Here is a 16,406-nt window from a genome sequence, read left to right as displayed (position 1 = left end):
GCTAAATTTGACTCTCACCCTGAAGCACAGTGCCAAGTGCAGCTCCTTTGACGTCCTATTTAACTACGCAAGGCTCAAGCGAGCAGGACGGGACAGACCACGCTGCATCAAACGGGAGTGAGGGAAACACCGGGGGTCGTGTCCGTGCCCCACTCACGGCGCCGCTTGGCCCCGAGTCCTTCCTCAGCCGCCCGTACGGCCCCTCGGTTTTAGGTACCTGTCCGTCCCGGGCCTCACCGCACCCTCAAACCGCCCCTCACCCCCTCACAGCCAGGCGGCGGGGGGCGGAATTCGGAAAAAACCCGCGTCCCGACCCGACGGGGAGGCGAGGACAAGAAAGAGCAGGGGCGTCCACGGGGACGGCGGCAAAGAAACGAGTAACCTCAGCCCACCCACGCGTGCCAGCACCCACGGGGTGGACTTTCCCACCCACGGGGTGGACTTTCCCCCCCGCGTGTTGCGAGCCGAGGGCCGCCCCGAGGGGACGGAGGAGGAGGAGGAGAAGGAAGCGCAGTGAGAGAGCACCGCGCTGCGCCCCTGTGGCCGCCCCCCCATCCGCCCCTCGATGGCGGGCTTTGACACCCGTCCAGGGGCGGGACGCCGCTATGCAAATCAGCCGCCACTCGCAGCCAATAGACGGGTGAGCTGAGCGGCGGGGGCGGGACGCTCCGCGGGCACCAGCTCTTGCCCCGACGGCGCGGACGCTGCGACGGCAGCGGCATCTCGGGGAGCAGCGCAGCCGGAGCGGAGAGGAGCGGAGCGGAGTGGGGCGCGGCTGTCCTGCCCGGGGTGAGTACCTGCCGCGACTCGGGAGGACTAGACGGCGCTTTCCTCAGGGAACCGGCCGGGCTGTGTTCCTTCACCTCGGGCATGTCGCCGTCGGCTCTCGAGGCGGAAGCCCAGCCCTATACCCGAGCCCCGCTCAGCATCAGCCAGGGACCCCGGGAGCCGACCCGGCCCGGAGCTGCTTCGGGACACAGGACAGCTCTGGGCCAGGCCGGGTGCTAGGCTTCGGCCGTGGCGATCAGTCCGTTCCTTCCCCTGCTGTCGGGGAGTCCCGGTGCGTGCCCGGTGCTCGCCAGCCAGCCCGGCCGGCAAGGCGGGAAGAGCCGCAGGGGTGTCGGAGCGCTTTGCAATTCGGTTTTGCGTAAGAATAAACGAAACTGCCCCGTTTGAGTCGAGAGGGGAAGTCAGAAAACCTGAGGCAGAAGGGACGGCAGGGGATGGGAACGGGGCTTTTGGGTCCGGAGGTGCCTTAGCTGCCTTCGGGTAGCTCTGGTCCCGCAAAAGGGGTGGCTGGGTTTTTCTCAGGGTTGCTTTCTATTAATAATATGATCTCCTTGTCCAGTCCTCATGGGTGTCTGTAGCTGCCTTGTTTGTCTGGCTTAACGAGTATTAACATTTCATTCATAGTGCTCATATGTGGTTATGAATATGTTCATATGTGGCTCATATGTGGTTATTAATAGCACCAGAGCAGATTTCGTAGAAAACTGCGTTTATATGCAAACTATAATAGCTTTCACTCCTTTCTTGGACATCATCATGGCCAGATCTAGGAGTAGGTGCAGAAGTTAGTGTTCTTTGATTGCTTCCTATTAATCGATATTAATTTCCCTTCCTGCCAAGAAGAGTTAGTACTCATGTATGTCTTAGATAACTGTATGTGGCTGTGTGATACCAGGAAAGGAAATGACTAGAAGAATAACACTGGCCTAAAATGGACATTCACACTTCTTGTTCTTGTTCTCTAGATGGTATTTTAAGAACTGTTTTATAAGTTGTCAGGGATCAAAGTGACAATGTATGGCTTTTTAAGGCAAGAATAAAATTTGAAGGATGCTGCTTTCTTACCAGTAGTGTTACTTGCTATTTAATTATTTTTACATAGAAGTGGTGAGACTACAAGATGAGCATTTTTTTTTTTTTACTTGAAATAGACCAAAGGTCTAACAGATAAACAGACTATAGGTTATACTTAAGAAAGGATGGTTTAGATGCCCAACACCTCTGATGTCCTTTTTCTTACCTTATTTTTTTTCACTGACTGCCTTGTGTGACCACTGCTCTGAAACTGAAATTGCATGTTAAGTCACATGGCAAATGAATCTGGTGTTATAGCTGAGACTAGAACTGCAAGTTAGCCTCTGTTGTCATAAGAGATCTTTGTGAAGAAAATAAGCATGGTACATAAGATCTCATGAGACATTAAAATGGGGGATAATGTGATCACGATATGTTCTGGGCACTGCAGATAAGTGTAATCCTATGGAACACAACTGCATATTAAATTACGGTCTTGGAGATTTTAGGTGCTGTGGGGTTAGCCTCCATGTTTGTCATCTTTCATTATATTATAGTAGTAACCAAGATCTGCTCCAAAAGGAAAAATGGTAATTGCTGCTGGTGCAGAAATAATAAGAGAGGGAAGAGAATCTGTGGGGTGAAAAGAGTCAGCCAAATTGCTCCCCAGCATGGGCAGCGAGCCTGTGCTTGCCTGTGGGAGCACGTACACTGTGATGAGGACACAGTGAGAGTGGGAGCAAAGGCACTGAACAAATCATGGAAATGCAGGGCCAGGGGAAGACATTACATAGTCCATTTGGGGCATTGTAGCAGTGCACCTAAACCAAAGCTGAGAAAGGTTTCTGTAGCCTCTCTCACTCCTCTAAGGAAGAGGGTCCCACAGTGTTCTTGCAGAGAAATTGTCCGACTTTCAGCTAGATACAGCAAGTTCAACATGGATCTCATGTGTGAAATGAATGGATCACTTTGTGTGTTTCCAGTGTCAACTGATCATTTCTCTTTTTATAAATTCCATTTATACATTGGAGCACTGTGTCTCTCTCCCTGGTCTTCTGCATGAAAATAATGTAATTCCTTCAACTCCTCTTCCTCCAGACTTGTGTTTTCTAAACTGTTTGGAGACAATGCCCAGTATGCTCCAACTTTGCTAGTATGATAACTGGTGCAGGATGTACTATTCCAACAGAGGCCTTACCTACACCAAACAGAGTAAAACCAGGCCTTCCCATGCCATCTCTCATATAAGACTTTTTTTTTTAATGGCATTATATTGTGAACTTGCAATCTGCTATAACCCCACCAACGCTTTCCTGTTACCAAACGAGGTGTTCCCTAGTTTCTATCTGTGCAAATGATTTATTCTAAATGTACCATACCAGGCTCATATCTATTGAATTTCTTTTTCTTTTTGCTAGTGCTTCTCTTACTTGCCAAGATCATCTTAAATTTTCAACATTTCTCCTCTCCTCGGCCACCAAATGCTCACATCTCCTCCCTTCCAGTTCAGTGTCACCTGGAGACTGTACAGGCTCATGTTTTGTTCAGCTCTCCAAGTTGCTAAAGGAAAACACGGCTAACCTCCAAGTGTGACAGAAACCCATCATAATGTTGGCACATTCAAAACCAGTTCTGATGGTGAGAAGACAACTGCTGTGTCAAGTATGAAGATGCTGGACCAGATACACTTTCCATTATCTTTTATCTGGCCTATCAATTTTTTTTTGACCCTGTAGTACAGGGATGACAAAGCACAATGCAGAAATTACTGAGGCAAGGCTAATTTGATCCAATAAACTAATCTCGGCAACAAATGCAGGGTTACCACTTTTATGCAGTTTTGCAGAGAACCCATTTCTGGTTGCACTTGCATTTTGGGCTGCTCCCTTCAAGACGTGGCCCCGACATGAGCCATCTCTGGTGAGGAACATTCCCAGGGAGTGGCAGTGCTGCTCCTGCCTAGGGCTGGCTCCTGGGAACCCACTTTTGGGGAGCAGAGGAGCTCTGCATGGGTGGAGCAATGCAGTTCAGTTTCTACATCTGTTTTGATAGCTTTTGCTGATTGTGTTGAGTGTCTTGATATCTCATCAAGCCTGTCACACAAAGTGTTTGGCACTTCTGATCTAGACCATATTTCTGTAGTTTATCACAGAGGCAATGATGTAACATACTGTGCCTTCAGAAGGCTTATCACGCATGCAGCTTTTGCTTTATTTACCATGATGGTTAACCCATTAATTGCCAAGATTACTCCTGACAAACTCACATTCACAAAAGCCATGAAAGTACTGAATGCTTCACGTTTTCCTGCTATGTCTTTCCTCTGTGCTGTATTTTGTAAGTAACAAATTACTTACTTTTGAAAGCAAGAATAAAGCGTGCTTGAACTTTGGATATGCCAAGTAAGGAACAGATTCTCTAAGTACCACTGCCAAGTGTGTCCCTAATTCCATCTATATGTTGTCTAAACTTCACTGGTACTTTGAATGTGCCTAAAAACACCCATGGGCTGCTAAGTAGTGTAGAGTAATTGCCATAAAGTGTGCCAGCACCTGACATGTCCTAGGACTGAGGCTGTGGGTATGCATGTGTGGCTCTGGGGGTTATTTCATGACTGAAACTATTATGGTCCAGTTACAGTTGTGTAGATTTTGCAGTAGGATCCAGAACTGAGCCTTATGTGTACTGGCCCACATGGACAAATGGCAATAAAATACCCTGTATTTTGCATTAAGGGTTTTTTTAAAGTGTACTTGATCTCAGATTATAACATTGTATTACAAGCTCTCTATATATGTGTGTTTTAAAAAGTAATGTTAATTTTAAAATGTCTGTAGAACATGTTTCTTCTGACTGATGATCACATGCAACCTCATATTTCTACTTGGATGCCAACATAATGTCTTAATCACTTATGAATACCACTGTGTGGTAGCAATAGTAGTTATATAAATGTGGCATGTACATAGCAATTTTGCTGAGCCAATGTGTTTCAGGGAAGCCGAGGTGATTAATTAGATCATGTATATACTCACAGCACTGTAGTGACAGCTCTGCCTGTGAGTGCGTCGTTTGGTTTCCTTGCGCCATGACTCATAACAATGCCGAGGTGCAGTAATTGCCAAGAAATGCATGGATGGCTGGCTCACTGTTCATATTAGTGGCATGGTTCCGTCTTAACTATTTGCCAAGCTAGTGGAGGTACAGCTCATGCTCCCCTTGTCTCCATCCAGGCCAATTTTACCTGAAGACCTGCGTGTTGCCCACGGCAGGAAGGATGGGCACGCTGTGGTGGGCAGCCCACAGCACACTGTGTGTGCTGAAAAGCACTAAAAAGAGAGTCATGGTGAGTTTGGTTTTCTCCCCACTTGGGTAAAATACAATGCCATCTACTCGTTGTAATGGTGCTCTGTTTTAGCAAGCCCATTACATTTTAGCAAGCCCATGTACATTAAGCTAGGACAAGGGGTAATGGTTTTAAACTGAAGGAGGGGAGATTCAGGCTACATGTAAGGAAGAAATTTTTTACAATGATGGTGGTGAAATACTGGCTCAGGTTGCCCAGAGAGGTGGTGGACGCCCCATCCTTGGAAACATTCCAGACCAGGCTGGATGGGGCTCTGAGCAACCTGATCTAGTTGAAGATGACCCTGCTCATTGCAGTGGGGGGGTGGACTAGATGATGTTTGAAGGTCCCTTCCAACCCAAACTATTCTATGACTGGAGTCAGTTCAGAAGTCTCAAGGATTCCAAGGATTTATCAGATTTTCAATATCTGCAGTTGCTAACTATATATTCTGTTGCTAGCACCTTTAGGAAAAGGAAGTTGCTAAATTTGGGGTGTGCCTTAGCCTTTCCTGTCCTTAACTTCCATTTGTATACAGAAGCATGCTGACTGCTGGAAAGAGTTCCCAGTTTTGGAAGAGGGTTCAAATAATGTACATGAAGGCTTAACACTTCTCAATGGACCATGTAGTGAAAATGGAGAAACTTTTTTTTTTGTCAACAGCCACGGTACAAGCCCCCCTCCTGCCAAACAAAACCAAATCTGGTAACAACTGCTCATTAGTGTGACTTGTGAGAAAAATGTCAAGAGGAGATACTGAGAATCCATTTTATCATCTATCCAGGATTGGAAATGTTTCAGTGGTGATGCACAGCTCTCCAGTGAAAATTCAGACAAATAGTAGCAGTACACCTTTATATAAAAACAAAGCTGTCCTCTCCAATGCAAGAATAATGTTTACTTAGCATATGCTACTGTGTAGTAACAAGTTAAAACTTCAGATGTTTTTGTCAGTCTCATCATAAATATGTGAATAATGTGATGCGTATTATGGATGCACTTAATGCATGCCAGCAGCTTCTCCTAGTTTTAATACTGATGACTGAAAAACCTGATAACCAGTCTGTTGAAAACACAAAGGTGGTTAACCTTATTAAATACCTATAGGAAGTATGAGATACACCCTAGATCCTTGAATTTATAATATGCTCTTGTACAAAAATTGGAAGTTACTTTATGTTGAAGAGATTGAATACTGGTAAAGAAACTGGGATAAGTCAAAGAAGAACCTCCAAAGCTATCAGTATTCCAGTAATTATTGCTTTATTGCCTCATTACTTTGAGACAGAGGCAACAAACTATTTGAATGTTAATTTCCATCTCATCCCCACATCTCCTCCCCAGGCCTTTTCTAGCCTTCATGGTAGGAAAGGAACCACTGGAAACTTGGAGATCCTGACAGCTGCAGAAATAGCCTGATAAGAATTGAGCCATCCCTACTTCTCTGAATATATTGGCTTGCAATAAATAACTTGTTCTGGTGCAAATGGAGAAGTTGACTTTTCATGCAAGCTTTTGGGGAAAAAAGCTGCCCTGAGACATTTGCAACTGCACACACTTCCCACTAGGCCGATTGAAAGCATAAAGGAGGTGTTCTGCTGTACATAGGCTTTGACTACAATAGGTAGTGTCTAATAATCTTCAGATACATTTGTGGCTTCTTGCTGGATTTCTGTAGCTTTGTAACTCGTGTTCTGTGTTGACTGATGTATTGTCAATCCTGAACACATTTTGTCTATTTTAAAATATTACCCAATCCAAGAAACTCCAGAGAAGATAACTTCCTTTCAGTGAGGCAAACTGTCCTAATCATTAGATTATGATTTTTAGTGTTTCCTTGAGCTCTTATAGATGCAAAGCAAAAAAAAAGAGCGGTGATTTGAGAAATTCAAGCCTGCTGTTCCACCAGAGGTGGACATGTTTGAGGACACAGGGAATTTTCTCTGCAAAGATGACTAGCCCTCTGCTATGAATCAATTAGAAGCTCTTTTGGAAAGAGCTATTGTAGAGAACAGTCTGTTTTCCAAGTTAATTTCTGTTTCCAAAACAGAAAGATACTAGAAAATGGTCGTTAAATCTGAGACTCCAGCTCTGAAATAAAAGGCTTCAGCTGCATTTAACTCTTCTTTTACCTATTAATGACTTGCATTGTTGTGCAACAGCGTCACACTATTTTCCTTGTAATGGAGTGTGTTTGACTCAGCCAGTCCATCTGAGTGGATTTCCATCAATACTGCATCCTCTCCAAGCAGTATGGTAAGTTACTGGAATGTGCTCGCTCACACTTGGCTATGAAGTAATTCTGCCTAGGAGCGGGTTATTTCCTAATCGTTCACCACTTGTTTCTTGGGTCACATCTATTTTGTGTCATGCAACAAGAGCACATGTCACTCAGAGACAGGATGAGCCGTGTGTGTTTGTAGTGGAGTACAGAAGAACTTTTACCTTCTGAGGGAGAGAGGAACTTCTGACATAGATTATTTTTAACTGGCTTGTTTTGAAATATCTGCTGTTCCTCAAATAGGCCATTTCAGCTGAAGTAAAAGCTTCATTTTTTTAAGGTCGCACTCAAGGCTGAAGAGATTACTGACTAGACTTTTGGTAATCCACAAGATGGTATTAACTAGCAGCTGTCTTTTATAAATGCTGTAGAAAGCAAAACTGTACACTGGCTTCATTCCCAGCTGCTGGTGATGAAATATAGATGCTGTCATGAACCTGCTGCTTTATTTCAGTGATGTGGATATACATAAGTTAAAGCTGAAATAAATACAGGTGTGCAACTTGTTGGTTTCTATAGAAATAACTTTTCATCCTTAAGTTATTTATACGTAGATAACAGGCTGTAGAACATTAGCACAGCAATTGAAATATGCTATGGAGGACTCCTGTTTGTATGTATGCGGGGCTAGCAGTAACGGGTTTTATGTGTATTCACAGTTTTTGATTTTCAGAGTGTATTTCCTTTGCTGTCTGAAATCCCATGCCATGCAGAGTTGTGTGGGGCTGTACTCTTACTGCAACAGGGCAGCTTGAGTCTTTCTCATGCATCACGGGAAACCTAATCGTTGTGGTGATTCATACCAAGAAGTAGCATGCTAACATGAAGAGATGAGTACTGACCATGTCCTCAGCTGACTGTACTTAGGGGGTGTCTGGCTTCAAAGTTGTAATCTCTGCAGTCATTACTTGGCCTGTATTTCCTGTGTGTGAGCATGTGTTTGGGTGTACACACCATGATGGACAGCAGAAAGAACTTGATTTTTACAAGGATAGATTTATCTAGCTCAAAAATAATAACGCAAACATGGATGTACATGGTCCAGTTTGAGTATATACAGTATTTTAAAAGAAAAATCTGACAGCTAATCTATTAAAACACACACTCTTAGAATTAATGTAGTTATACTCTTGGGGCTGTTACTCCAGAGTAGTTGGTGTCTTCATATTCTAATGTGTGAGATGTATCTTAAATAAACCTGAAGTTTATTTAAAAAAAAAGTTGAATATATATAGCACTCATGTTCAAATCAGCAAACTTTTGACCTAAGGCTGAGCAATAGAACAATTTAGATGGGACCTTTGGAGGCCATCAAATCCAGCCCCATTCAAAACAGAAAAAGGTATATCAGGTTGCCGAGAGGCATGTCCAGTCAAGTTATTAAGATCTTCAAGGATGCAGATTCCAAAACTTCTCTGGGCACCTTTTCCAGTGTTTCTGAAAGCTTTTGTGGTTTTTGTTTGTTTGTTTGGATTTGTTTGTTTGTTTGTTCTATTTGTTTTTGGTTTTTTCCCCTTCTTCTATCTAACTAGCTTTTCCCTTGTTTTCACTTGGGTCTGTTGCCTCTTGTGCTGTTGCTGTACATCTCCATGAAGGGTCTGCCCTTGCATTACTCAGTTGGTGACAGCAACAAGATCTCCCTTGAGCTTCCTATTTTCCAGGCCGAACACCTCCAGCTCTCTCAGCTTCTCCTCATATGTCAGGTGCTCCAGCTCCCCTGACTGTCTTGCTGGCCTCCCCTGGACTCACCCCAGTGTGTCCATGTCTTTGTGCTGGGGAGCTCCAGCACCAACACACCAGTCCAGATGTGGATTCTCAGGTGTCAGATGGGAGGAGTCACTTCAACCACTCCAGCCCAGGATGCTGTTGGCCTTCTTTGCCACAAGGGCTCATTGCTGATTCACATTCCACTTGATGTCCATCAGCACCCCAAGGTCCTTTTCTGCAGAGCTGCTTTCTAGCCAGGGATATCAACTCCTGCTGCTGCACCAGGCCCTATATCAAGAGAGAGATTGCTGCTCATTTTAAAGAACAAGTGCTGAGGCTATCCCTAACAACTAGTAATATACTATGTATTAATGTACTGCTGTTTAATTACAAACAATGCTATCAACATGTAGTAGATGCAAACTTTCCAGAGTAACAACAGCATCTAAAAAATGCTGTTTTCTAAATACTGATCTGTTAGACTGAAATTTTTCACATTGCTCTCCCCGCTGCTCTCCTGTGCTTGTTTGTCCATTTGTTCCAGCTCTTTAGTGTCAGTTCTGCCCCTGACACTATCAAAGGAATGCTTGGAAGTTATTGTCCTCTCTTGGGAAGATCTGTTTCCCCTTTCTTTGTAATGGGAATTTGAAATGGGAAAAGAACTCTGTGGTGGTGCTGCATTTGAGTCTGCTGTTTTCCTTCTGTAAAACTCCTAAAATTTGACCAGATTGTAAGTTTCTCAAAGCAGCAGTCTGCAAATGCCCCAAATAATTTTGCTGTGTTTCTTGAGCAAAAGGTGCTCAAGAAAGCTGAAATCTAAACATTCTCTTGGCCCTCACAGATCTCTTTGGCCAAGTATTGCAAATGTTAATCTACAGAGCAATTGAGCATGCTCTGGCATAAAGCTGAATAGTGTTCTCTGCAATTTGTGGTGTTTGTGGATGAATATTATGCTGAAATACAGGCAGAATGTCATTCTCTTCCTGTTCTCTGTCCTGGCCAGGCACTGTATGTAAATAAGGAAGAGCATTTTGCAACTGTGAAGAAGTGGGAAGCGGGCTGGGTGTTGCACTTCAGAAACAGAGACAAAAAGACAGGACTCAGGGAGAATGAAAAACTATGTCAGCAAGTCCCTGATTTTGCAGGATTCTGAAGTCAGGCTTGAAGAGATGCCATCCATTTGTTAGGACAAAAGTGCGACCCCTTTAGCCGTGGAGCCATTACCCTGACAGGTACAGGTTCTCAGTGGAGAGTTAAAAGATCCTAATGTTAACCCCCTTGAATGTAAGTTTGGTTGGTAGTTTCAAATAATGTAGGCTTTTAGAGTTAAGCACACAGAAACTGGGAAAACCCAGGTTGAAGATTGTCAGTGCAATTGTTAATTTGATGTCTCTGTTCACATTTAGAATTGGATTCTACTGGATCTACTGGATCACAGAGATTGTGCATATCATTGGAGATGATCTTGTCGCAAGCAGCATCGATCCATGTGTTCATTCACTGATGTCCAGCTTGTTACTTCACGATCTCACTCGGCAAAGCGCCCAGGGCTTGCAGCAGTGACCAAAGTCAGAAGGAGCTGACTCCGGAACATATCTGGTACAAAGAACGGTGCTTCATGTGTCCCAAATGGCATCATAACTCATTAAGAGTGGCAGTGTTGTCCTTAATCACTCTGGGCTGAAACTGTGGATGGGGCTGTTAGATCTGCCCTCCACCAAAAGACACGTATGAATTTATGGAGCTTTCCAGGGATTTATTTCACAGGAGAAAACTCTGAGGAAATTAACAGTAGTAACATAGTAAATCAGATATCTGTCCATGAACTGAATGACGAATATTAAATTTTACATTGTATGATGTTGTGTAGTACATACGGACTGTGGGCAGAGACTTGGTGGAAGTGATATGATGGAGGCTAGTATTCAATTGCGTGATCCTCCTGTGTGTAGGCAACATTGTGGGGCAATCTGAGGCCACACTTGACAGCTCCTTACTCTTCTTTTAATGCTTGATGTTTTAACCTTTTGTGTTAAAATTTAAAAAATTTAGCAATAATTTTATAAAGATGTTGTAGAAGTAGTATATACATGAACTCATTACAGCATTAGTATTTTAATGTTGTGAATTATTGTGTATTTGCTTCTCCATTGCTTCCTATTTCTATTTTATCCAACACCTTAAAATAGGTGTGGGTGAGAAAGACTCTCACCCACAGAGGTTACTCTTTTGAGGAGAAGGGGAAGGAAGGGTAGACCTATTCCTACAAAATTATGAGTTTATTACACAGGAGCTCTTACTAAGTGTGGTTTTCTGATTATGTTTTCTTTGTTAAGCACAAAAAAAAAAATGTAATTATTGTTGAGTCAGTTGTCAGTCTGCTCTCTGTGGAAGGCTGATGAAATTTAGTTTTTCTCATGTTCAAGGCATGGTAAACACAGAGGCAACATAGTCCCGCACACACAATTTAGTTTACACAAATGGCACCTTGCTGCTGCGGATTGTCATTTTAAAGTCATAAAATGACTTGGCTATGCAGTTCTAAAGCAAATTAAACCTGACTTTTAAGCTACATCACTTTTTTTTGTTTGTTTTGCTTTTAGATGCGAATTTTTCATCTTGATGTTGTGACATGAGTTTTGATTTTATTTTTGCTGAGGGAGGAGGTGGAAAACCTGTAATTACCTAAAGCTTTCTCGGTATGATTGAGTTGAATCTACGTGCCTTATGTTTTAAATTCAAACAATTGTCATACCTGTGAAGATTCCTGAATGAAATCTCTTCTCTCAAGATATTAATGGACTTTCATGCTTTACATTGCTTGTAAAACAATTAGTTGAAGTTGAAATTCACTTTTATTTTTTACTTCAATGTAAATGTGATCCTAATCAGGGCACTTCTCAATACCAGTGTATATGCCCAATGAGCTGTACGAGCCCAAGCGGCTGTGTTTGTGATCTGATGTTTCCCATCTCCTCCCTAAAATCTTATACACATCCAACAATCCCATAAAATGGATTATAAACTTGTAGTTTTAATTCATACTACATCTCGGCCTGTTATGATGCGTAGATACACATGCAACTTCTTAACCTGGGATTAACCGATGATCCTATGAGGGGATGTGTCATTCAAGGTGGATAGCATGTTTGTAAATGCTGTGAAGATACTTTAATATCTGGAAAACCCAAAATGAATGCTCCAGACACAGAGATCTAGAGATGTCGTTCTCGGTGCTGCTGCATAACTTGGTTCTTATTCTTATTAATTTAAATGAGGTCATGGGATGTACAGCTTTTGTGACTGGAAATTTTTGGCTTCCTGCTTGCTGTCACACTTGGTGCAGGGTTCTTGCTGAAGCTTTCAGATTTCACTTTCTGCAAAGACGTAGGTCTAGAGTTTCAAGTCAACAACATACTTAAAGAAGACTTATGTTTTGTTACCACATAACTGGTCTGTACAGATTACGCTTTCTGTGGCTTTTTAATGAAATTTGTAGTTAAGTACGTCTGAGGCAAACACATAGAAAACAGATCCTGACATCACCATCATACCAAATAGAAGGGTTGGATGGATGGTTTTACTTACAAAATGCTACTATTGCTGTGTTGTTTTGTTTGATGCTTGGTACACTGTGATAGCATCTAGAGACACTAAACTTGCCTTTCCTATTAATTTTTTTTAATCCTATCTTGATACTTTCCACACCATTTCTTGAAACTTTTCTTTCCTAACTGTATTGGTAAATACCCTTTCTGTTCCTGAGAGGCTTCCTACTCTTCTTCCAGGAAAAGCAAGCTTAGAATAACAGAGGACCTGTGACATTTGAGGCAGTTGATGTAATGAAGGATCAAGATCTAGAGATTTCTCTAGTGAGTAGCTGTGGGAAGCATTTATTAACACGTCTACACATACTTCCTATCATTTGCTCAAGAGTTTGTTTTTTTTCTCTCCAGATGAAAGACTGGCATTTTTTAGGGGGTAGAGATTGTCATATTATTCTTTTGGATTTGTCTTCAGGGTTTGTTGTCTTCTTTCTTGCACTTTTTTAGTTTCTAAGCTTTGTAGTTTCTAGAAGAGTGTTCTAGCACCAGAGTTTTTGACCTGAGATCTATTACTGTATATAAAATACCATGAAGAAATTTTAAATCTGGTATTTTGGGTTATCTTTGATGCAATTATGTTATCTATGAGTAGTTATAACTATGATGTAGTTATTAGTTCCTTGTAAACCAGTATTTTATTTGCTTTAAACTTCTTTCCTCCTGTTCCTCTGTTTTACAGGCAGGATGAAAGACCGGCTGAACGAGCTGCGGGAATGTGCCAGGTTACACAACCAACATTTTTCTGGTAGTGAAGATGATGAAAATTCACCCCAGGATATTCTCCTTTACGAGACTGATTATGCCTTGGAAATTCTTCATAAAGACATACAGAACATCCGGACAGAAAATGACCACCTAAAAGAGGATGTCAAGCGGCTCAGAAAGCAAAACAGACGCTTCCTCACTTCCATGCGCCGTCTTAGTAGCATCAAACGAGATACTAATTGTATTGCCAGAGACATCAAGGCCCGTGGAGAAAACATCCACAGGAAACTCCAGATAATGAGAGATTTCAGCGAAGATGCAATAACAAAATATGGGGCAATGTCTATCATTGCCAGGGTAGCAAAGAACCACTATGTTGACCTCATGCACGCCTTCCAGAAAGCGATGTTTGAATACAATGCAGCAGAGATGGACCAGCGGGAGAACTGCAAGATTCGAATTCAGCGGCAGCTAGAGATCATGGGCAAGGATGTTTCTGGCAACCAGATTGAAGAGATGATTGAGCAAGGCAAGTGGGACGTCTTCTCTGAGAATCTCTTGTCAGATGTTAAGGGGGCTCGCTCAGCCTTGAATGAGATAGAGACACGTCATAAGGAGCTGGTGAAGTTAGAAGGCCGCATTAAGGAAATTCACGAGCTCTTTCTGCAGGTGGCACTGCTAGTGGAGGAGCAGGCGGACACCTTCGATGTCATTGAGATAAATATGCAAAATGTTGAGGACTATGTAGGAGAAGCTAAAGACCAAGTGAAAAAAGCTTTGGAATACAGAAGAAAACACCCCCTGAGAACAATCCTCTGCTGCTGCATATCCTGTTTCAGAAGGTGACTATCCCACTGAAGCAACCACGGACTGACTCGAATTGTCTTCAAAATGGAGCATTCTTTCCAGAGACTTTTCTGTAATGACAGCCCCTAGAAGTGGGAGGACTATTTTGCAGTTGTTTTATTCATTGCCTTTTCCTAAATGTGTTGATGGCTGCTCTATTTGAGAGTTCCTACAAATGTTGATAAAGCTATTTTTAATCCCTTTCTAATTGAAATGTACTCTGTTGTTGTAACTGGAGTTGCAAGAAGATTTCTGCAATGATACTTTTTTCAGATAGACAGGAAAGAGGAATGAATGATGGGCTGATAACTCAGCCTAGGGAAGATGAGAAATTTCAAGAAGTGACTTTATTCTTACTTGTCAAAGTGACGCTGCAGGTGGTGCAGACTTACCGCCTGGGGTAGCACAACACACCACGGAACCTGGAGGTTTCAGTTTTAACTCGTTTGGAGCCTGCTTGATGCAAATACTTGCACAGATTTTTGTTCTGTTCATTTGACAAAATACTGAGCTTGTTAGCAGGAGCAGGACACAGAACTAGTTTCTATTTCAGCTTGGTTTCCATCTGTCACGAATCTTAACAGAAGTAATTGCACCTTAAATGATAATATGCACATTTTGCTCTGTTTGCGTGCAAGTGATTGATTGCTTTTCTCCATTTTGAGTACCCACAACTTCATCAATGTGGGTAGAAGCACTGCAACACCAAGGCAGCTGACTTTTAACTTCAGCTACTCTCTGTACTTTTAGTTTCAAAACTGCCATGCTTTTATGCTTCTAATACATTTTTCTGCCAATTAATACTTCGGCCAGAAAAGATGCACTCAGTAGCCTTCTGCACAAACAGCAATAAGAAGACAACAATTGTGGGGTAAAGAAAGCATTTTAGGGTGTCTTGTGCTGGCACATACACACAAGCAGTTTTAGTGGAAGGATTATTCTCAATAGATTTTTATTTTTTTATAAGCATTGATTTAATATGGATTTTTAATATCTATTTTAAATAACATGAAGGATTAAATTTATTAACATTCTATTTTGCCCATGTATAAAAACTGAGGCTTTTCTCCCATTATTAGGAAATATCCCCCTGGGAAAGAAAACAGACATATTTCTTCAGTACACCTGAAGAAGAAAGAAAACAACATTTTAATGTCATTTCAGTGGTCTTTTCAAGCTTAAAAATAATCTCTCCTTTTGTGGAAGGGGAGTCTGCCCGCAGTAGGCTTAGAATATGAGGAAGGAGCCCTGGAAACCTCTGAGCATTGTCAGTGAAGCATGTATTGATAAGGTCTGGGGAGCAATTACAGCTTCTGCTTCTGAAGGTTTTCCATCTATGATATTTCTAAGTGGCTTCCTGATACACTGTGATCTATTGCTATCCTTTGAATTAATGCAGGACACTTTTTCAGATATCAGTGACTTTTTTTTTAAAAAAGCTGATCCTATTTGTACCTATTTTAATAAATATATTTAAGCATTTCAAGTATTTTGCATGTGGGAGTGTTTCTCGGGAGCTGTGCATAGCCATCTTCCCGAATCAATCACAGCGAGACATTTCCCTTCTAACCTTTTGCACACTAATTTTATATGTGAAAAAACACCTGTACATTTCTTACTATTTATATCAGGGATGTCAAGCTCATTTTCACCAGGGGCCACATCAGCCTCACAGTCCTAAAATTACTTTTAGCCCTTTGAAGGCAACCACAAGGCTGATGTGGCCCCTGGTGAAAATTAGTTCGACACCCCTGATTTACATTGTGATAAAAAAACAGCAAAATAAATTCAACTTTCAAGCTTTCATATCCTAGTGGGACATGCTTCTTGGCCAGACAGGTTTTTCCCACACAAACAGAAGCTAAATGGAGAACTCGTCTCAGAAACTGAGTGTCTCTTACACTGAAGCACGTCCGTGATAGCGTGGAAGAGTGAGGAGTACTGATCTTCTAAAGTAGAAGATATTTTGATATTCAGTGATGTCTTGATGCTGTCAGTATTATGCTTGCCCAGGGACCTCTGCAACAACCCAATGTTCAAACCTGAAACAGGAGGAGGGCGTTGAGCTGGCACCATGAATACTGCTTTGGTGTGACTAAAGAAAACAAAGTCA

At 42.3% G+C, this 16,406-nt stretch overlaps 1 protein-coding gene across 1 annotated transcript; it reads left to right on the top strand.

The window, feature by feature from the left end:
- Positions 1-754: 754 nt before the first annotated feature.
- On the top strand, positions 755-14,293 carry STX11 (syntaxin 11; the record flags this gene model as incomplete). The annotated part of the gene is made up of 3 exons (XM_080340917.1): positions 755-789; positions 10,544-10,736; positions 13,422-14,293. Exon 3 carries the CDS (start codon positions 13,427-13,429, stop codon positions 14,291-14,293), a length of 867 nt encoding a protein of 288 aa, XP_080197043.1. The 5' UTR covers positions 755-789; positions 10,544-10,736; positions 13,422-13,426.
- Between the last annotated feature and the right edge of the window lie 2,113 nt (positions 14,294-16,406).

Source organism: Nesoenas mayeri (assembly GCF_963082525.1).
Source record: "Nesoenas mayeri genome assembly, chromosome: 3".
Lineage (NCBI taxonomy): Eukaryota > Metazoa > Chordata > Aves > Columbiformes > Columbidae > Nesoenas > Nesoenas mayeri.
The sequence above is the reverse complement of the archived record's forward strand: the minus strand, read 5'-3'. Positions and strand labels throughout refer to the sequence as shown.